General features: G+C 41.7%; 1 protein-coding gene across 4 annotated transcripts in view; it reads left to right on the top strand.

The window, feature by feature from the left end:
- Positions 1-6,929, top strand: part of RTP4 (receptor transporter protein 4) — a 49,733-nt gene extending 42,804 nt beyond the window's left edge. For 3 of the 4 annotated variants that reach the window (XM_033090677.1, XM_033090695.1, XM_033090687.1), the window contains 2 exons: positions 1,459-1,670; positions 4,813-6,929. In XM_033090677.1, coding sequence (XP_032946568.1) covers positions 1,492-1,670; positions 4,813-6,724 — 2,091 coding nt within the window. In that variant the 5' untranslated portion in view covers positions 1,459-1,491 and the 3' untranslated portion in view covers positions 6,725-6,929. Of the gene's footprint in view, positions 1-1,090; positions 1,108-1,458; positions 1,671-4,812 lie in introns of those variants that run through there. The other variant, XM_033090703.1, reaches the window with a different exon arrangement.
- Positions 6,930-22,541: the final 15,612 nt, after the last annotated feature.

Here is a 22,541-nt window from a genome sequence, read left to right as displayed (position 1 = left end):
GGTATATGGCAATGCTCTGAAGATAAAGGATAAAAAGTATGGACCTGTGTTCTTAGACCAAGCAGAAAGTAGAAGAAAAGATGGGGGAAAGGGCCTGTCTATGATTGGGTCAGGAGACCAGAGCTCAGAGAAGGGACATGGGATGTTTGGGTTCTGATCCAGTATTGGCATTAATTTGCTGTGTGACCTTGGTTTGGGCATGAGAACTTTCCTCTGGGTCTCAGTTTTCTCATGTATAATAATCAGAGAAAATGAGAACAGTTGATTCCAAATGAGAACAGTTGATTGGAACTGGGCTTTCCAGTTCTAATATTCTGTGGGTCCAATTCCAAGTTCCTCTAATTGTCTGTGTAGACAAGAGTTTCCTATATTGTCTGTGTAGAGATAGGTGCCCTCCATGTGTCAAGTTATAAAAACAGCGTTTGTATAGAACAGACTATCCTGGGAGGGAGGGAAGAAGGGGAGGGTGTTTCTGCCCCCCAAATAGAGCATGCTGAAATCTTGAAAGCCTGAAAAGACAGACTGATGCTATTGGGGACCCAGTAACTAGTGGAGCTTCTAAGTACATAAGTGTCCTGCTTGTCTTATTTCCTCCATTTGAATTTAAACTCCAGAGGGACAGAGCCTACTTATTAGAATCTCAGACTGTGAGTTAGAAGTTACTTTAAAGGTCATCTAGTCCCAATCCTTCACCCCATCAATGGAAATTTTCTCTATCCTTCCACCAAAATATGGCTCCCACACCTGCTTGTATACTGCCCCCAAGATAATTTATATAGCCAACGGCAGAGTTAAATAATCCTTTCATTTAGCCTAGTGTCCTGCCCCAGGACCCAGAAGATCTCACTAGACCAAACCACGAGGTCAGGATTTCAAGATGTTTCCTCTAACACTAGCTCCAGAGTGCCAGCCTCTACTGTGAGACACTATTTTAAGCTTCTCAGGGAGGGAGGTGGGTGGAGACATCGCAGATTTTGGAGTCACACAAGTCAGAGTTCAAATCTCATCTATGCTGTTTACTAGCTGGATGCCTTTGAGCAAGGTTACCGAGCTCTCTGGGATGCCCACCTGCAAAATATCAGTAATAACCTCCCTCAGGGAATTAAGGTAAAGATTCATCATGAGCTGAGTGTTGTTCACATGTCCTGTGTCTGCACCAGGGTGTGAGCACCTATGGGAAAAGAAATTGTTTCTTAGTCAATGGCACTGGCCCTAGTGCTGAGCATTGTGCTTTTCTAGGTGTGAAAATAGGAGAATAATGAAACAAAAACTAACTTATAGGTGGTCCCAAAATCTAGAACAAAGCTCTGTACTCAGACATATCTTAGCACCACCTATTCACAAATGGTTACTAGCATTTGGAAGACTTGTTTGTGTACTCAGTCTAAAACGGAAGTTTAAAGAAAGAGCTAGTATGTGTCTAGGCATAGAAACTGAAACTGTTTTTTTCTCTTGCAGGCATGAAACGAAACTAACGGCAACTCACTAAACATGGACTCCCATCTGCAGGAGAAAACGGTTGTGGATGTTGGGACATGGGAGCAGACATTTCAAGAACTGATGCAGCAGGTGAAACCCCGGGCCAGATGGTCCCTGAAGTTGGATAAGAATCTTCAGCCAGACTGTGTGGCCCAAGGGTGGAAGCAATACCAGCAAAAAGCATTTGGCAGGTAGGTGAGAGTTTGCCTAGGATAGGCCTTCCTGGGCAAAGAGGCTCAGCTTAGCATTGATTGATTCCTTTGAGAGCTTGTTAAAAGAATAAATGTATGGAGGTTCCACCCCCCTCCCCCAGCTTTTTTGTGTGTGTGGTTACAGTGTTGTTCTTTAGGATCTAAATAAAACTCCAAGCCTCTATTTTTCTTAACAGCAGGAAGTTTCTTCTCTTATTAGATTTCCTCCCTAAATATTTCTGGAAATCCCCATGGAATGCTTTATGTTTCATGAATCTGTCCTCCTATTCCCTCACCCCCTAATTTGTTCCAGACTGCTTCTATCTAGCTAACGTCTTTTGCTATGTCGCCTGTGGGTCCTGACTGGCTTCCCCAGGCTGCAGCGACCCTGCTAGCTTGTTCAGTATTAGCCTGTGACTGGAGCCTTCCTTTAAAGCCCAAGAACTGATGAATGCTATGCAATCACTTTGAATATTACTTTACGGAAGGCCTGGGGATACTAGGAGGGAACGATGCTGCAAGAAAGAAAATCTAAAACGTAGCTCCAGGAGTCCCAAAATGGTGCCCCTCCTTTTCTGGCCATCTCCTTCTTTAACCCCCAGCAAGCCTCAGAGTTGCAGGAACCAGCTTCCTTGCCCACGTCAGGGGGGTGAGCATTGCTGACCTGCACAAGTCTTTTCTTTTGGTATGGTATACAGAAAACTTCACTCTACTTTCCATCACCTGTTATCCTGCTTCCCTGCCTGCTCCTATCCTGCCTCAGGTATCTTCTGCTCCATTCCTTATGGATTATTAACAATGTCATGCATTTGCAGACTTCTATTCCCTTGTCCATAATTTCTGCCTGTTTGGCAGGGCCCTTTCCTTCCTCCCTCCTTATTCATTCTTCAAGGACCAACTCAAGTGTCACTGCCTCCTCAAAGCATTCTCTGGTCTTCCTAGGGAGAGCAAGTGTCCCTTCTTCTCCATTCCCATAACAGAAAGCATATATATATATATATACACACACACACACAAATGTATTTATTTATAATACATTTGTTATATAAATAACATATATGTATATACCACATATCATAGAATATATATTTATATGTAATATTTTAGTGGCAGAACCCATGATTTAAATGAAGGCTCTGGGGCTCTGTAGAACAGTTTATAAGGCACTGGCCCAAGGCCATGTAGCCATCATTCTGTTCTGCTTTGTAAGCCAGTGAGCTGCATAAGTGTCTCTCTCTGCACCAGCCAGAGCTCCTTTAGGCACTCCCCCAAACAGGAGTTGCTTCTTCTCCTGTTCAGATAAATTGATCTGATAGTCATTCTCAGATGGGAAAAGCCACCTACCAGCACACCTTTGGAAAAATGTCAACTGGTTTTTGAAAAGTATTTTGTAGTTTACAAAGTGCTTTCACATACACTATCTCACTTAATGATGACAACATAATCCTTGACTATTTTATTTGATGGCTATAAAAATTGAGGCTTAGAGCAGGGAAGTGCTTTTTTCAAGGTCCCCTGATGTAAACTATGGACTGGGGTTCCTACCCACGTATTATGGCCCCAGGTCCTAAGTCAGTTTCTGTAGGGGCAAAACTAGCCATGTTGTTCATTAGGGGTGATATGGTACAGCAGGTAGATAAACAAGGTTGGTTTCAAAAGGCCTGGAATTGGAGACATGATTCTACTTCCCTTGTATGTTCTTGAGGAAGTTATATATCCTTTTGTTACTCAGTTTTCTCATCTGGATATTAGGCTCAATGATGCCTATGTCAGAGGGGGACTTTAAAAATGAAATGGTATAACACCGTAAAGTACCAGTTACAGTGCCTGCCTCAAAACAAGTATAGTAAGTCCCCCTTATCTGCGGTTTCATTTTTTGTGATTTTAGTTATCTGCATTCATCTGTGGTCCAAAAATATTAAATGGAAAATTCCAGAAATAAACAATTCATAAGTTTTAAATTGTGTGCCACTCTGAGTAGCGTGATGAAATCTCACGCAGCCCCACTAACCCACCTGGTTATGACTCATCCCTTTGTCTCGCCTATCCACACTGTACACCCTCCCTTCCCACTAGTCACTTAGTAGCCCTCTCGGACGTCAGATTGACTGTCATGGTATCACAGAGCTTTTGTTCAAGTAACCCGTATTTTACTTCCTAATGGCCTGGAAGCATAAGAGTAGTGATGCTGGCAATTCGGGTATGCCAAAGAGAAGCCGTAAGGTGTTTCCTTTACGTGAAAAGGTGAATGTTCTTGACTTAACTAGGAAATAAAAGACATTTGTGTGCTGAGGTTGCTAAGATCTATCATAAGAATGAATCTTCTATCCATTGAATTGTGAAGAAAGAAAAAGGAATCTGTGCTAGTTTTGCTTTTGTACCTCAAACTGTGAAACTTATGACCACAGTGCATGATAAGTGCTAAGTTAAGATGGAAAAGGCATTAAATTTGTGGGTGGAAGACAAGAGCAGAAAACATATTCTGGTTGATGTGTTGCACCAGAAAGCATTGAGCCTATAATGGAGACTTCAGCAAAGGATCCCTGAATCGAGGGATATTAAGCCATTTCCTGCAAGTAAAGGATGGTTATACAAATTCAGGAGTAGGTTTGGGTTGAAAAATATAAAAATTACTGAAGAGTATTGTTATAATTGCTCTATTTTTTTATAGTTACTGTTGTTAATTTCTTACTGTGCTTAATTTATAAATTAAACTTTATCATAGGTATATATGTATAGGAAAAAACAGTATATATAGGGTTTGGTACCATCCACAATTTCAAGTATCCACTAGGGGTCACATATCCTAGATAAAGGATTACTGTACCTTCTAAGAGTTTTGTGTGACCATTGTGAGGACCAAATTTTGCTGGCAGATAGCAGAAATGATTTTCCCTCTGAGACATCTAGAGATGTTTTACTGGCAAAGAGGCAGACTTGAAACCATGTATGGACGGAAGTCACTGGGTCACAGGAAAAAGCTTTATTTGAAATGCAGTCCTTGTTATTTTTATTTGTCAATTTATCAATATCACATGAACTTTCTCAAATTGAAAGGGATCTTAGAGACCAAGGCCAGGACAATTTCCCTCATGTCAGCAATCAGCTGAGAGAACAATGGGCTTCTTCCTTCTGTTTGCAGTTTCCGGTGTTCCTCATGCAAGCGAAATTGGGCTTCTGCCCAAGTGCAGATCCTATGTCACATGCACCTGGAGACCCGGAAGTCCCAGGGCCAGGTGCTTATGCGAATCTTTGCCCAGAGGTGCCGGAAGTGTTCCCGATCTCGATTTGAGAAGGCTGAGTTCTCCCCAGAGAGTACCATGAGGATTTTGAACAACCTGGTGTGGCGTATTCGGGAGAAATACTATGAAAACAGCAGGAAGTTTCGTGAGATGCCAGTGATTTTGGAGATACCTTTGGAAGGGTCCCATGACATGGGCAATTGTGAGGCATGCATTCTGGGCCTCTGTATAAAGCGCTTACAAAACTGCATGACAGAACCATCCAAATCCCCTCTCTCCTACATGGAGATTGGGAGCCTCTCGCCTCATGTTGGTGACATGTTCAGCCAAAACCAAACCAGAAAACTGTCAGCTGAGGCAAAGGAGACTCAGGGGAGGGAGTATTCTTGTGGGCATAACAGGTCAGGGCCCTGCTATGCCACAGCTGGAACCCAAGTGACTACGGCATTTTCTCAGCCCAAACGGGAGATAGGCCGAAAACCCACACCAGGGGCAGACCAGCAGGGAACAGGGTCACAGCCAATCCAAGTAGCAAGATCACTTCCCCCAGGGTGGACAGACCTACAGCCCACACAAGCAGTAGGCCCATTACCTTCAGGGTGGGTAGATTCACAATCCCCCCTAAGGACAGGACCACAGGTCCCCCGGAGGAAATACTCTCAGGTTCTAAGGTGGGCAGGCCAAATGTCAACACAGGAAGCATGTTCACAAGCCACACAAGGGACAGACCAACGGTCAACAAAGGGGACATCCTCACAAGCCACACAATGGACAGGCCAACAGTCAACAAAGGTGACATCCTCACAAGCCACACAAGGGACAGGCCAACGGTCAACAGAGGTGACATCCTCACAAACCACACAAGGGACAGGCCAACGGTCAACAAAGGTGACATCCTCACAAGCCACACAAGGGACAGGCCAACGGTCAACAAAGGTGACATCCTCACAAACCACACAAGGGACAGGCCAACGGTCAACAAAGGGGACATCCTCACAAGCTACACAATGGACAGGCCAACGGTCAACAAAGGAGACATCCTCACAAGCCACACAAGGGACAGGCCAACAGTCAACAAAGGGGACATCCTCACAAACCACACAAGGGACAGGCCAACGGTCAACAGAGGTGACATCCTCACAAGCCACACAAGGGACAGGCCAACGGTCAACAAAGGTGACATCCTCACAAGCCACACAAGGGACAGGCCAACAGTCAACAAAGGTGACATCCTCACAAACCACACAAGGGACAGGCCAATGGTCAACAAAGGTGACATCCTCACAAGCCACACAAGGGACAAGCCAACAGTTGACACAAGGGACAGGCCAGTGGTTGACAAAGGAGACATGCTCACAAGCCACACAGGAGTCAGGCCAACAGTCAACAAATGTGACATCCTCACTAGCCACACAAGGAACAAGCCAACCGTTGACAAAGGGGACATCCTCAAAAGCCACACAAGGGACAGGCCAGTGGTTGACAAAGGAGACATGTTCACAAGCCACAAAGGAGTCAGGCCAGTGGTCAACAAAGGGGACATCCTCAGAAGCCTCACAAGGTCGTCGTCAGGCCACAAGGGGGACAGATCTACAGTTCACAGGGAGGGCAGACCGCGAAGCTACACATGGATCTGGGACCTTCAATGGAACTCAAGCTGCCTGGAGAAGGCAGGAGAGATATCTACCCAGAGGGCTTGATCCAGACTATTACAGACCCCCTACCGTAATGCCACAGGATAACTTGGTTATGTGGGGCTTTGCCTGTGTTGCTGCTCTGTGGGCCTTTGTTGTATCCCGATACCTTAGGTAGAATGATAAAAATAGCCTTGTCCTTCTCTGTCCTCTTGTTTTAATTTCACAGTAATCAATGAACTAGCTGCCTTTTTAATACAACAGAATTTCCTTTCAGACCAAGCAGAGTCAAGTTTATAGAATAGGCATTGGTTTCCTGAACCTCCTTTGCAGATAGTCTAAAACATGGCCTAGCAGATAATAAACCCAATAATAAATATTTGTTGAATGACAAAACGGTGTTTGTTCATTCACTCATTGGAATCAATATGTGTGTGTGTGCATGTGTGTATGTGTGTGTGTGTGCGCGTACACACACACACACACACACACACACACACAGAAGGTGCCAAAAAAATGTATACACATTTTAAGACAGGAAAACTGTATTAAAATTGTAATACAATGAATGATGCTAGCATTCATTTGATTAACGCCATCTTCTGAGCAAATGTCATACTACACATTGCTACTCTAACTCAATTCAACTTCAAAAAGTAATATATAGATAACATCTCTTAAAATGTGTACATTTTTTGGCACCCCCGATATATATATGAACCAATACACTTTCTCATATCTTCACAAGAAATCGGGGTCATGAGTGTTATCAGAAAGTTACTGTGTAGGCTGAATAATTGTCCTCCATAGATATCCGTGTTCTAATATCCAGAAACTGTGAATATGTTACTTTACATGGCAAAAGAGACTTTGCAGACATGATTAATTTAAGGATCTTGAGATGGGGAGATTATCTTGCATTATCAATATAGGCCCAACGTAATCACAAGGGTCCTTATAGGAGGGAGCCAAGAGTATCAAAGTCAGACAAAAGAGATGTAGCAATGGAACCAGAGGTTGGAGTGATATGCTTTAAAAATGGAAGAAGGAGTCATGACGCAAGGAATGCAGGCAATTTGTAGAAGCTCATGAAAGCAAAGAAACGCATTCTCCCCTAGTGCCTTCAGAAGGAATCAGCTCTGCTGACACATGGCTTTAGACTAGTGAGACTGATTTTAATTTTCTGACCTCCAGAATTGTAAGATAGTAAATTTGTGTTGTTTTAAGGCACGAAATTTGTGGTAATCTGCTACAGCAACAATAGGAAACTAATACAGTTATCAATATCACTGCTCAGATCAGGCAATTATGCTTTAGGTATGCTTCAGTTTCAACAACAAAAAAGAGAATTTCATTGGTTAAAAATATTGATATACCCATTCCCTTTTGTTCTTCCTTCTCTCCTTCGTAAACCCACCAAGTGTCCCCATCCTAAAGTGATTCCCTTTGATTTGGTGACTCCTGCCACTATCATATACATATTCTCTCACTTCTTCTAGCATTGGGTTGGGAAGCATGTAAGAACTTGCCAATCCTTAGATGCACGGCTACATCTTTCACTCCCTATTTCTATCTGTCTGCTAGGCATTTCTATATGGCTCTCACACTGCCATCTCTAAATTACCATGTTTTAAACCAAGCTCATCATGATAAAACCAAGCTCATCAGCATCTCTGACTTTCCCATTCTAATTTGCCCTAGTCACCAAAGCTTATCACCTTACAGTCATCTTTAACTTCTTTTCTCCCTGTAACCAACACTTATTGTCCCTTCTTTTGTCAAGTTATTCCCATCTCTTCCCACTACTTTTCTCTGTAAATACTTATCCCCAACCAGTTAAAGAACGGGTTACTGAAATAACTATGGAGTTTGGATTTCACTCTATGTGGAATAGGGAGTGATTGCAAGCACTTGAGGATATGGGCAATTTGAGTAAAATCACATTTTAAAATTCTTATATGTTGCTGGGAAAGAATGGAGTATGAGATAGAAATAATGGGGAGTCTGGCTTGAAATAGGATAGTGGTAAACAGGGAGAGGTTTCTATAGACAATAAATATCTTGAAGGAATTTGAAGACTGTAAAATGTAAGAGGACAAAAAATCCAAGGACAGAAATCTCTCCCATTGACATGTAAACAGCAATCAAGTCTCAAGTACAACAGGAAGGCACACACAACCCATCAAAGGGACACACCTGGAGCACCTGGCTCAGGTGACCATAGAGTCTGTGCCACTGTGCCCTACAGGACACCTACTACATAAGGATACTCTACTAAGACCAGGAGGCATAGAAGCCCTACTAATACATTGAAACAAACACAGGAAGGCAGCCAAAATGAGGAGACAAAGAAATACATCCCAAATAAAAGAATAGAACAGAGCTCCAGAAAAAGAACTAAACAAAATGGACAAGGAATCTACGAGATGCAAAGTTCAAAACACTGTTATAAGGATGCTTAATGATCTCAGGGAGAACTTGAACAAAGATAGGAAACATAAAAATAAAGATAGAAAACCTTAAAAAAAGTCAGAAATGAAGAATACAATAATTGAAATGAAGAATACATTAGATAGAATCAGCAGATTAGATGACACAGAGGATCAAGTCAGTGATTTAGAAGCTAAGGTAGCAGAAATCACCCCATCAGAACAGCAAAAAGCAAAAATAATCCAAAAAAATGAGGCTAGTTTAAGAGACCTCTGGGACAACATCAAGCATACCAACATTCGCATTAAAGGGGTACCAGAAGGAAAAGAGAGAGATCAATGACTTGAAAACCTATCTGAAGAAATAACGATGGCAAGCTTTCCTAACCTGGTGAAGGAAATAGATATACAAGCCCAGGAAGTACAGAAAGTCTCAAACAAGATGAACCCGAACAGGCCCACACCGAGACACATAAGTAAAATACGAAAGGTTAAAGACAAAGAAAGAATCTTAGAAGCAGCAAGGAAAAAGGAGTTAGATCCCATAAGACTGTCAGCTGATTTCTTAACAGAAACTTTGCTGTTTAGAAGGGAATGGCATAAAATATTCAAAGTGGTGAACAGTAAGAACCTACAACGAAGATTACTCTACCGAGCAAAACTGTCATTTAGAATCAAAGAACAGATATAGAGCTTCCCAGACAAGGAAAAGCTAAAGGAGTTCAACACCACTAAACCAGTATTACAAAGAATGTTAGAGGGGCTTCTTTAAGGTGGGAAAAAAAAAAAAGATGAAAAATATGAATAACAAAATGGGAATAATTGCATATCTATCAACAATTACTTTAAATGTAAATGGATTAAGTGCTCCAATCAAAAGACATAGGGTGACTCTGAATGGATAAGAAAACCAGACCCTTACGTATGCTGCCTACAAGAAGCTCACTTCAGATCGAAAGACACACACAGACTGAAAGTAAAAGGATGAAAAAAGATATTTCATGAAAATGGAAACAAACAAACAAAAACTGCAGTAGCAATACTTATATCAGACAAAGTAGACTTGAAAACAAAGGCCATAACAAGATACAAAGAAGGACCCGGTAATCCCACTTCTTCGTACTTATCCAAAGAAACCCAAAACACTATATTGAGGGGATCTGTGCAGCCATATGTTCATTGAAGCGTTGTTTACAATGGCCACAATATCCAGGCAGCCTGGATGTCCATTAATGGATAAATGGATTAAAACAAGAGGTGGTACATATATACAGTGGAATATTTCTTGGCCATGGAAGGGAATGGGTTCTTGCCATCTGCAGCAGCATGGATGAACCTGGAGGGCATTGTGCTGAGTGGAGTATGTCAGACAGAGAAAGATCGATGCAATGTGATTGTGCTTATACGTGGAACCTAAAGAACAAAACAAACAAAACAGAAACAAACTCATAGACCCAGAGAACATTTTGATGTTTGCCAGATGGGAGGAGGGTTGGTGTGGGTGAAAAAGGGGAAGGGATTAAGGAGTACAAATTGCTTGTTATATAGTAGTCATGGGGGCATAGGTATAGCATAAGAGATATAGTCAATAATATTTTAATAACTATGTATGGTGTTAGATGGCTACTAGATTTATTGGGGTGATAGATAGGAGGTTGGGGAACAAGACGGTAAAGATGTGGGGATTAAGAAGTACAAATTGGTAGTTACAAAATAGTCATGGGGATACAAAGTAAAGCATAGGCTATATAGACAATAATATGGTAATAATATGTATAATGCCAGGTGGGTACTAGACTAGTCAGGGGGATCTCTTCTGGCATTATATAAATGTCTAACCACTACGCTGTACACATGAAATTAATATAAAATAATATTGAGTGTCAAAAAAAATAAAATGGTAAAAAAATAAGTTAACATCTTTCAATGAAACAGAAGATTGAACAGACATATTTCTCTCTGATCCCTCTTGAAACCCCATTGAGTGACTGTAAAATGGAAAAAGACATCAATACACAAGGGCCAAGAGAATGGGTAGAAGATAGAAAACTCATGGAGTAGTGATGGGCAACTAACTTAGCAGAGTAGAGAGATCTGGCATAGAAGTTAGGCAAGGAAAACTGAGGTTCAGGGCAATTCATTTGGCAGAATTTCAGGAAGGCTGAAAAACTGTAGGCAAAAAGTAGCTCTGGAAGGTGAGAACTGGGAAGGCTGAAGTAGGAGGACTGGCTGAAAGCCTTTACACTAGGTTTCTTTCTCCCACTCCTATGCAGCCTGTAACTACTCTGATCTTATGGCAGGGAAAATGGAGGTTTATTCTCTGAAGACATTGACACAGAGGGATGCAGGGCTCTGGGCTCAGGCAGGGAGTGCCACCCAACCATCAGGAAGATAGTGAAAGTTTACCTGCTGACTAATGGGACTCCTTTAGCCCACTACCAAACCTATAAGCCAGCCTTATGTCCTACCCACCCACTCATCAAATATATAGGAGAATGGATGATTCCTCTTTGGGAAAACTGATCAGCTCAAGAGAAAAAAAAAAATACATACACTGAAAAGGGGGTGTGGGTCAGAGGGAAATTCCTCCAATGGACTGATCGATTCAGACAGTCCCAGAGTAAACCTATCAGATGCTAAAAAACCCCACAGAGCCTCCAGTCAGCTTTTTCGTGTCTCACAGTTACATTTGGACAAAGGATTATCAAATATTTTATAAATCCCCTAATGTGAAGGCAAAGAAGGAAAAAAAAAAGATTAAAAAAAAAGAAACTAAGAAGAAACAGAGGTAATTCAAGTATAAGAAAACAAAAATATTTTTAAAATAAAACTATAATTTATACCTCAGAGAGATAAGATAATGTATAATATTCATCAAAAAATAATTGGGTATGATCCTCTGGGACAACCTCAGGTGAGGCATCTATCTTTGGCTAGAGGCAAGTCCTTGGGAGGGTTTCAGCTACAAGCCTTCTTCTAGTGATGCTTCCAGAAGCTGGGGGAATGAGTACTCTAGTCCCAAAGGAGGGACTCTGGGCAGCACACCCAGCCTCCACTACAATCCACATATTGAATCTACTCGCTTGGTATAAAAATCACTGCATCTGAGAAAAGATCCCCCAGAATTCTTTTCTTCAAGAAACGTACAAGAGGAAAGTTAGTGGGCAAACTAAGCTCCCACCACTGTGTCTGGTCTTGCGATGACCAACTGGATATGCATGACCTCCCTTTACTACCCATTCTTGACTCCCCTTTCCTTAGCACTTCTGCTGTTTAGGTGGCTTAAGTAATCGGGTTATCCAGACCTTCAACCTTGAAGAGTTTGAGCCCTTGGTCTTTCTTAGTCTATGACATCTGCATCTGTCCATCCACTGTTAAAATTCGATACAGAAGTATCAAGAGATACCCTAGTGGATCACTTGGGTGCCAAATATATTTTTTCTACCCATAGAGTGTAACAGCAGGCCTATTTCTGATAATCAGGAGAGTGACTCTTTTTCTTGTCTGTTGGTCTATTGGCAAAAGATCTCCAAAATGACCAGTCATAGCTGGTCAGGATTCTTGCCAAGTTCTTTAGTGGAAGCGTTCCCCACCTAGGATCGCCAGACCTGCAGGACCTTGTGGCAATGGGACATGCAAAAATGGCAACTGATTCAATATGAACGAAGGTAAACAGGGTCACTCCTACTTTCACCTCTTGATTTCCAAACCTATATATTCTACCTATTGGGGTCACTACACACAATGGTCATTGATTCATATCCTAGTGGATGGTGACTTATTTCACAAGATAGCATCTCCAAGCTGCACCACAGCTGCATCGTTAAAAGGCTATATCTTTGATCTATCAGGCTAGCAGCTTCTGGGTGATGTTATGTTTGATAAGACCAGGAAATCCCATGGTCTTATGACCTCTGCAGTAACATTTTTGCTATAAATTTGGTCATTTATTTAATGTAATATTCTGTTAGATGCTAATTTGCTAGGGCTGTGAGAGACAATCTTTTCCATGCCTCTCACCTAGCTTCTGGTGGTTTGCTGGCAAACCTTTGGAGTTCCTTGGCTTGTAGAAACATCACCTTGATCTCTCACTTCACCTTAACATGATGTTCTTCACATGTGCGTGTCGGTGTCCAAATTCCCTCTTTTTATAAGGATACCAGTCATATCGGATTAGGAGCCTACCCTTCTCCAGTATGACCTCATCCTAACTAATCACATCGTCAACAACCCTATTGCCAAATAAAGTCACATTCTGAGATACTAGGGGTTAGCATTTCAACAGACGAATTTGGAGGGGATGCAATTCAATCCATAATATGTGGGATCCTGGTTTTGTGGATCAAATACTCCATAAGACCTTGGAGAGTCATGCTGCCTAAAGTCCTGCAAACAAGAAATGCAAACCCATATCTGGAATATGTGCTGATTCTAGTCAAGATGAATCACTATCCTCTCCAGGATGGGAAGGGTATAATGTATATTCCACCCCTGACTGAGATTGTAGTGCAGCCAAAGTCTGTTTTCAGCTTTCACCACCAAAAACATTGGGAACCAAGACTGGCTCTTTCCTTCCTCTGTTGGCTGGTCGTAAGTGATGGCCCCCTCACCTTCCACCCCACCACCATATGATCAGGTGTGAACTGAGGGAGAGGCACTAGAGCACCACTGGTGGTCGACATGGGGGCTGGGCCACAAGTCCACCCAGCTCACTTGTATTCTCTAGTCTTGACTTGTGCTTAATCTGGCTACACACTTCCATATTCTGATGAATTGTGCTGGGCGTCCTCTGCCTTATGACTTAATGAGCCTTTCAGAACCTACGTCATGATGGGCATCTCTTTTGATATCCCATGATCAGGAGTTTTACCTCTACTTACCATCAACTAGCTTGTAGGAGTGGTTTTTTGAATGGCATGTAATTCTCTAATGCAGATGACATGGACTTTCTTCAGAACACAAGTGTTATTAGTTATATTTATTCTACTGGGGATTGCCATAAACACCACATGGTACCACTTCCCGCTATAGATAACTCTAATATTGAAGGGTCTGTTGGATCACATGGCTCATGTGGCAGAGCTGCTGGCATAGCACAGTGGACCTCATGCAGAGCCCTCTCCTATTCTGGGTCCCACTCAAAGTTGACAGCTTTCACTATCATTTAGTAAATGGATCAGCGAAGTGTGGACTACCAGGTACTATGCTTCCTTTTAGTGGTGGGAGGGTCAAAATACAGTGACCAGACCTTTACCTTGGAAGTGTCCTGGCACTTCCAAGTTACTGTATCCCAAAAGACTTTAGGGATGCTTCAGGGGATCTTTGTAGGGATTATTTTCTACCCTCTGGAATACATATGTCTTACCAAGGCCTCTGATGCACTTGCCACTTCTTACTCACCTCGTCCGATTAACATGATGTCATTGATTAAGTGGACCAATATGTTATTCTGCAGAACATCCAGATGGTTTAGACTCTACAGATTATGTTATGATGCAGAATGAGAGTTAACATGGCCCTGGGATGAAACTGTAAATGCATGGTGCTATCTTCTCTATATGAATGCAAAGTACTCCTGGTTATCTCTGAGAAGGATGAAAAAGAATGCACTTATCAGATCAGTGTCCATATAACGTCTACTGAAGCAATGTTAATTTGTTCTAGTTAAAATATCACGTCTGGCACAGCAATAGTAATTGAGACCTCTACTTTGAGTTTGAGATAGTCCAATGTCATCCTAAAGGATTTGATTGGTTTCTATAAGGGTCAGACTGGTGAATTAAATGAGGATATGTTGGAGATCTACCTCTGTATCTTTAGGTTTTAAGGGTTTACGTTTTAGGTTTTAAAGATACCACCTCTGTATCTTTTAGGTTTTAAGAGTGGCTCTAATCTCTGCCATTGCCATGTTAGGGGGCCGGGCCCTGGGGAGGTTGAGACCTTGATTCACTGAGATGGCAGGTCCAGACAAGGGACAAAGGGGAATGGCCAGACTGGGCCCTCTGCCTCCCTTCTCCCCTGCTCCTCTTTCTGCATCTCCTCTCTCCCTGCTATGGTTGGGGTGGAGCAGGAATGTTCTACCTGGCCCTTCCCTTGACTGGCCCTTCCCTTGACTGTTTTTCTTGCCCAGATGTGAACCTGGAGAAAACTGTTTCCCAAAATTCAAGGGTTTTGTAATGGGGTGTGCGATCCATTTGTAGTTGGCCTTCCTTCTCAGGGACACAAACGCCTCTGCCCCTTAAAGTTCTTGAAGAAACTACCTTTAACTGGAGCAGAGGCTCCTGCAGCGCTTTGTCCTATAAAGGAGGGAGGTGTTGTAAACAATGACCCATTCAGCGTGTCAGATAGGTGCATCACTGATTGAGTTCAAATTAAATTTCCAGGATAACCATATCCAAGCTTTTGATAATTTTATTTCTATGGCACCTTGTATAATCACTTAATACTCACTAAACATTATTTGATTTGTTGGGCCTAAACTTAGCTAATCCCCCACCTCATCCCCTCCTCCGCCACCACCACCACCACCACCACCACCACCACCACCACCATCACCACCACCACCACCACCACCACCACCACCACCACCATCACCACCACCACCACCACCACCATCACCACCACCACCACCATCACCACCACCACCACCACCACCACCACCACCACCACCACCATCACCACCACCACCACCACCATGCTATATGCTGGAGGAGGGGTAAGGGCCAGGATGTCGCTGGCAGCCTGGGAAGCATGACTGCATTCCCATGTTAAGGAATTAGCTTGAATCCTGAAATTGGGGACTGGAATGTTACTGGAGGGAAGAAAGTTGTGGAAAGAAATTCAGCAGCACCTCACCAAGCCATGACTCAGGCCAAGCAGCCAAGCAAGCATCAGAAACAGAAACATTTATTTTATGAATATTGTTAAATACTGAGCTGATTTCCAGGCAAACAGAGATCTGACCTGAGAACGCTCAGCAAAAAACTCCTGTTAACAAAATCAGTCATCCCCTGAAATGGAAAAGTTTTTCTAAGTGTTGATCATTAATTATAGTCCAGGGCCAAAAACTATGGATTTTAAGAAGTGCGAGATGCATCCAATGGCCTTTCTTGACCTACTTTGCATGTTCTCTGCCCCCATCTACTCTTCAAATGCTCATCCCTGGTGAATTCAAGGCACTTTCAGCTGGTGTATGATGGCTGAATGTCCTCAGGCCAATAAAGCAGAGCGAGAGAAGCCTCTGGAGGTTTGGAAGGACAGATTCATCAGATGCCACAGCCAGAAGCAGGTTTAGAGCAGCAGGAGTGAGGAGAGAAGCTATTTGACCCCTGCTGCCTCAGCAGAGGCTAAAAGGCACCAATTTCTACTTAGGATGTCAAGGAGGTGAACACTCAGGGGTGGTGCCTTACCCTCCAGATTAAACTAAAAGCCTGGTGATGTGGAACTAGAAATTTCTGAGGTTTATAGTGGGAAGTAGTGGGTGGTTGGGGAAGGGAGAGGAAGGGCAATGAGAGTAAATTGGGCAAAACAATGTAGTCTGGCTCCTGAGAACTTCGAAACAATCTTAGAGTTGCTGCAGGCGAGCAGAGCAGTGTTCTAGTGTGATCTGAGCACCTCTCTGGGGGCAGGGTGGCAGGGAGCAGGCATGGAAGTCACTGATTTTCCTGCTCCAGAGAGTTAGGGTGGCCCTTTCTCTGGAGACCCTGAGAAGCTCGGAAAGAGGTCCCAGATGGCTTGGTAGCTCAGATACCCTAGATTGGGCGGCCTTCTAGTCCTAATTCATCTTTCGACAGGTAAGGAAACCAATCCTTGGAGGCAAAAATGAGTTGCCTGTTAAAGTATAATTTTCAAAAAAGTAAAATAATGTCTCATACAGATGTTAAATGAATAGGTTTCAAAGATTTTATTGGGCTTATTAATTAATGAGGAAAGCAGTGAGATTTAAAACCAGCCCAAAGAGCATTTGAGAAGTTAGGATAGATAGGCAATTTAATGGCTTGCTGGGTTATAAGCTATTCAAAAACTGGTTTATGTTTAACAGGATCATAAACTGTAAACCTTGAAGCTATTAATTTCTCTGAGAAGAAATTAATTGCATCTTTTCATACAAAATTTTCCAAATGAACCTCTGCCTTATAGTGAAGCAAAAACAGTCCAGTAAATGCAAAGTCAAGTCCGGCACTGTAAGAATACCCAGTAACCTCTTTCACCTATTTCCAAGCTTCAGATAATTTTTTGTCCAAGGTCATGCTGGCAATTTCTAGCAGATGTAAGATAGCAATTGAAATCTCATTATGCCCAACCCGATATTTTTGTGCTTGCAACGCAGTCCAGGAGGACCAAGATGTACAAGGGCTGAATTGTCACTTGGAGAAAGGGCTGCTTAGGGAAGTGGTGTGTTACTTTCACCCCATCTGCCCAGCCCATTTGCCCCCTTAGGGTGCTGCTTATGCAAACATTGACCTGTGAAGAAGCCTACACTGGGTTCTTGTCCCCACATTCCCCCAAACTGAAGGTGAGGTCTCAATACCTTCTCACTTCCTTCTAGCAGGATTCCTTAATCACCCACACCCACTCAGTCCTCATAACTGAGTCTCCCAGGGCTCCTTTTCTGCATATTCTCTGTTGGAACCTTCATTATATGCGTTCAAGTGAGGCTAGATGACACCTTGGCAGAGATGTTAACTAAAGGGAATTAAGTACTGAATGTGCTCAGTTGGCATAGGTACCCATTAAAGTCCTTCCAGTTCTTAAATTCAAGGACTCTATAGTTTATATCCCAAAATGGAAGTGATAACTTGTATACAGGCATACCTCAGAGATATTGTAGGTTCTGTTCTAAACCACCACAATAAAGCAAGTACCACAATGAAGCGAGTCATAATCCTTTTGCTGGTGGAAGGTCTTGCCTTCAGTTTGCAAAAAATGCAACACCTGTGGAGCTCAATAAACCAAAGCCCAAGTGTGTTTCTATAGAACCTAGGGAGCCTCAGGTAGTTTTGTAAAGATGGCATTGATTTTTTGGGGGGGGACTATAGGAACACTCTAATTTCTTGGTTCCTCATCAGAGTGAATACTAATCTTCTTCCTTCTGGGAGGGCTCTGAAGATAAGCAAGTTACTGTTTGCCAAGAGATTTGGGAGCCTGAGGCAGGTAAGTGACACTGAGCTGCTCACCAACTATGACAAAGCATCTGCACAAACACCCATGCTTTTGTTCTTGCCAGATCTTTGTGGGCGGCCGAGTTTGGAATAATTTTATTACCAGAGTCCATCAGACGTACCAGTGTCTCTCTAGGATTGCCTTTTTTGTAATCGTTTTGTTTGTCTGAAATGGCATTTGAGTAGATAAGGAATGAGGGTAGTGCAGGGGTAGCTATTAACCATTCAAAAGATAACGTGATGAGAATGAATCATCTGCTCCTATGCCCTAATTCTGAGGCTGGCTTTTGCATTTCCTTTATCCTCTAAATAAAAAGAAGAGAGAAACTCTAAGAAGGATAAGTTCCTTATGGCGAATAAAACCATCATTATATAATATTTAGACCAGAAGTCTGGGATGGAAATGGGAACCTTCCAGAATTTCTGTGCCAAAATTCTAATTTTGTTCTTTGACTCACAGTATATTAGTACCAAGGAACTATGAGAGATCAGCATTTTATAAGTTGAGAAATGAAGACCAGAGAAGGAACATAATTTGCCCAAGTTCACACAACATAATTTGTTAAGGTGCTTCTTTTCTTTTGTACTTTATGGGGGATGAGGCAGGAGGAACAAAGCTCTAAAATGGTGGCTAGTGCCCTGTCAACTGAACTATCCCACTGGTGAGGGATAGTTCTGAGGTTTGAGCTATAGAATAAAACATAGATGAAAGGTGATTTCCACCCATTTCCCCCTTCTCAAATCAAACCTTTCCCTCTTCATTCCAAAGATTTTGCCCACAAGGCTTCCAAGACCTGCTAAGGTCTCCTGCTGACCCACTTCCTAACATTTCCCCTATGGTTTCTCTCTTCACCTTTCCTCAGAAATAATAGTAAAATGGCCATTTCCATTAAACAGCCATTAGAAGTACCGAGCTCAAAGCATTCTACTTCCAGTATCTCGATTAATCTTCACAACAATACTAAGGCCAGTACTGCTATCCTCATTTAATAAATGGGGAAACTGAGGCTTATTGGGTCCTGAGATTGAGTACCCACGATCCCACAGCTGGTGACAACAGAGCTGGATATCTTACTCCTAGTGTCTGCTCTTAAGTGCGGTGCTTTGCAGTTTCCCACATTCAGTACCTACCGTCTTCTCAAAACCATGCCTTCTCTCATCTGGATTTCCTCCCTGGTGACTAAGTTCCACTTCTAAGACAAATGGGGATCATTTTCACTGGACCTAAGCTGGAATCAGAAAATCTGAGACAAACAAGGGAATGGAGCAGTTGAGTTCAGAGCCAAGAGAGATCTAAATATCTGAGTTCATGGACATTGTGGGTTTCTGCCCAGACCTCACTTTCTATTTTCTCCTTAGAGAGCATCATTTTTTTTCTGGTATCCATCTTTCTCTCACAAAGCTCACACGCTATACTCCCAGCTCCAAAGAAAGGTCTGGTTTATCCAAGTGAAATCATGTTCTCCTGCCATTCATTGGAACAAGTGATCAAGACAAGTAAGAAAACTGATAGAAATTTTCTGATATTGAGGGGCAAATTGTAACAAAAACAAAAATTACCAAAGACAGTAATTCATAAGAAAGAAGAGATAACTTTCCAATAAGATTAGGCAATAAGCTCCTGGATTGTTTCATATTTGAATTAATGAAGTGAAGTGAATCATACAAACATGTTGGAAAATTTTGAAATATTCTGTTGACATGGAATGATACTATTAGTGAAAGAATATAAAAGTGATAATATATACTACAATGAGGACATCGACAACAAATTTAGAGTAGCTTGATGCAGAGTATTTGAGTCACTGTATAAAGTTGAAACACCATGAAAACTTCTTGCATGCATATGAAATAAATTTGATAAAAGTGTTCCCTTATTTAACAACAATTCTAAAATTTTTCATGGCATTATTAAAGAATTGTAAAGCAGAAAGGAACTTTACTAAGCTATTAGTAATTTTTTAGAAACTTGATTAACTATGTTAGTAGAAAACTATATTATATTTCTAGTCTCTCTATAGTAATGATATATTAAAAAATCAAATAAAATTGATCAAAGTTTAGGGAAAAGTGTTACAGAGATGTCAGGCTATGTTATTTTTCTGGATTTTGTGGTATCTGTCAGCATTTCAAAATTTGCTCTTTGTTGTGATTTCGTTTTTGGTTTTTTTTTTCAGTCTAAATAAATATTCACTTTCACTCTTAATTTTGTATTATTTTTCTTAAAGAGGACCTGACCGTATTTTGTAGATTCAGGTCCCACAAAACCTGCAGTTCTCTGGCAGTGAGAGAGGGGGAGGCTGATGTGAAATCAGGGAGGAAGAGAAAATACTCGCTGGGAACAAAAGTGTAGGTGTAAGTTATGGAGACGAGTGAAAAGAGGGAGCATCTAGGTGGTCAGCAGTACCAGACTGCGAATGTTGGCTAAGTCAAGTTATATTTATAAATAGAAGGAGAGATGAATCATGGATTGCTGATGGCCAAAGGCTCTGAATAACAGTGACTGTAATCATTTCTACTATTACTGAGCACTTACTTTTTGTCATACATTAAATCAGAAGTCACAAACTATGGCCCATGGACCAAATCTGGCCTGCCCCCTGTTTTATAAATAAAGTTTATTGGGAAAATAACTATAACTATTTATTTAGGTATTATCTGTGACTATCTTTGTGCTACATCAGCAGAATTGAATAATCATGACAGAGACCACATGGTTTGTAAAATCTAAATATTTACGATCTGGACCTTACTATACAAGTTTGCTTACCTCTGTACTATGTGGTTATTAACTCTGTGGTAGATTGTATTTTCCAAATATGTCCACATTGTATCTCCCAACCCACATGCTCTGGTAAAAATGTGAACTTCTTATCCTATCCCTATTAAGAGGTGGAGTCTACTCGTGTCTGGGTAGGTGGGCCCTGTGGCTGCGTTGACCAACAACATAGAATGGAAACAATGCTGTGCCATTCCAGATAGTGCCCCACTTACCTGGCGGCTTCCGCTTCCTGTCTATTACAAGCCAGCTACCAGGTAAGAAGTGCAACTACCTGACACCACCGTGTTGTGAGAAACTCAGATCTCATGGGAAAGCCCTGGCAGATGATATGCCATATGGAGAGAAAGAACGAGGATCATGGAGGCACCAGAAATGTGAGTGAAGAAGCCATCTTGGAAGCAGATGCTTCAGCCCTACGTGCCCCCAATGCCACCATGTGGATCAGACACAGACCACCCAAACAAGCTCCTCCAGAACTTCTGACCCACAGAATCATTAGATGTAATAAAATGGTTGTTTTTATCCATTAAGGTTGGGGTAGTTTGTCAAGCATCAACAGATAATTAGAATAATCTCACATAGTCCACATAACTGTCCCATGAAAGATAAATTATTAGTCCTAATTTATGTGTGAGAGAAGCAAAGGTTGGAGAAGTCAAATATATTCCCCATGTCACACACCTGATAAATGACAGAGCCAGAGTACACACCCAAGTCTCTCAGACTGTAACCTGACATGCCTACCAGCACTGACATTGTGGGTGCTGAAAGTCGACAAAACTAAGAAACAGTGTATCAAGAGGAGGCTCCTGAGAAGGTCAGGAGTTACATTCAGGAAGGGAGTTTTCAGTACCCAGCTTCCACAGAGCAGAGCAACTAATGTTATGCCAAACATTGGGTCCTTGGCAAATCATCTGAGAACATTTCTTTTTCATCCATGATACGTATTTATTGTCTCCCAAGGCACAATTGTTTTTCAAAATGCTTTCTTTTTAACTAGATTTATTGAGGTATAAAGCACATACCATAAAATTTATTCATTATAAGTGCAGAGTTGAGTGATTTCTAATAAATTTACACAGTTGTGCAACCATCACTGCAATCCATTTTAGAACATTTCCAAATATTCTAAATGTTCCAAATGTTCCAAATGAGGGAACATTTTCTAAATGAGTCCCTCATGCCAGATTGTGGTCAATCCCCACTCTCACTGCTAGCATCCAGCAACCATGGATCTACTTTCTATCCTATAAATTTGCCTTTGTAAAAATGTCATATAAGTGGAAGCAAGTGATAATGTGGTTTGTTGCATATGACTTATCTTGCTTAGCATATATCAATAGTTTGTTCCTTTTAATTACTAAAAAGTACTCTATCATATGGATATATCACTTTTTGATGTACATTTACCAGTTAATGGACATATGGATTGGTTCCAATTTTAGGTTGGACTGATGTTAGCATTTAGTTAGTGTTGATTGCTTAAGAAGACTCATAGGACCCAACATGATAATACTTACAATCCGTGGTTTATTGCAGGAAAACTGTTTAAGAATATGGAAACATTATTCAACTAAAGACCTCAAGTACTTTCTACCACATTCTTCAGAGTCAAAAAGGTTG

Source organism: Rhinolophus ferrumequinum, chromosome 2 (assembly GCF_004115265.2).
Source record: "Rhinolophus ferrumequinum isolate MPI-CBG mRhiFer1 chromosome 2, mRhiFer1_v1.p, whole genome shotgun sequence".
NCBI classification, from domain to species: Eukaryota; Metazoa; Chordata; class Mammalia; order Chiroptera; family Rhinolophidae; genus Rhinolophus; species Rhinolophus ferrumequinum.
The sequence above is the reverse complement of the archived record's forward strand: the minus strand, read 5'-3'. Positions and strand labels throughout refer to the sequence as shown.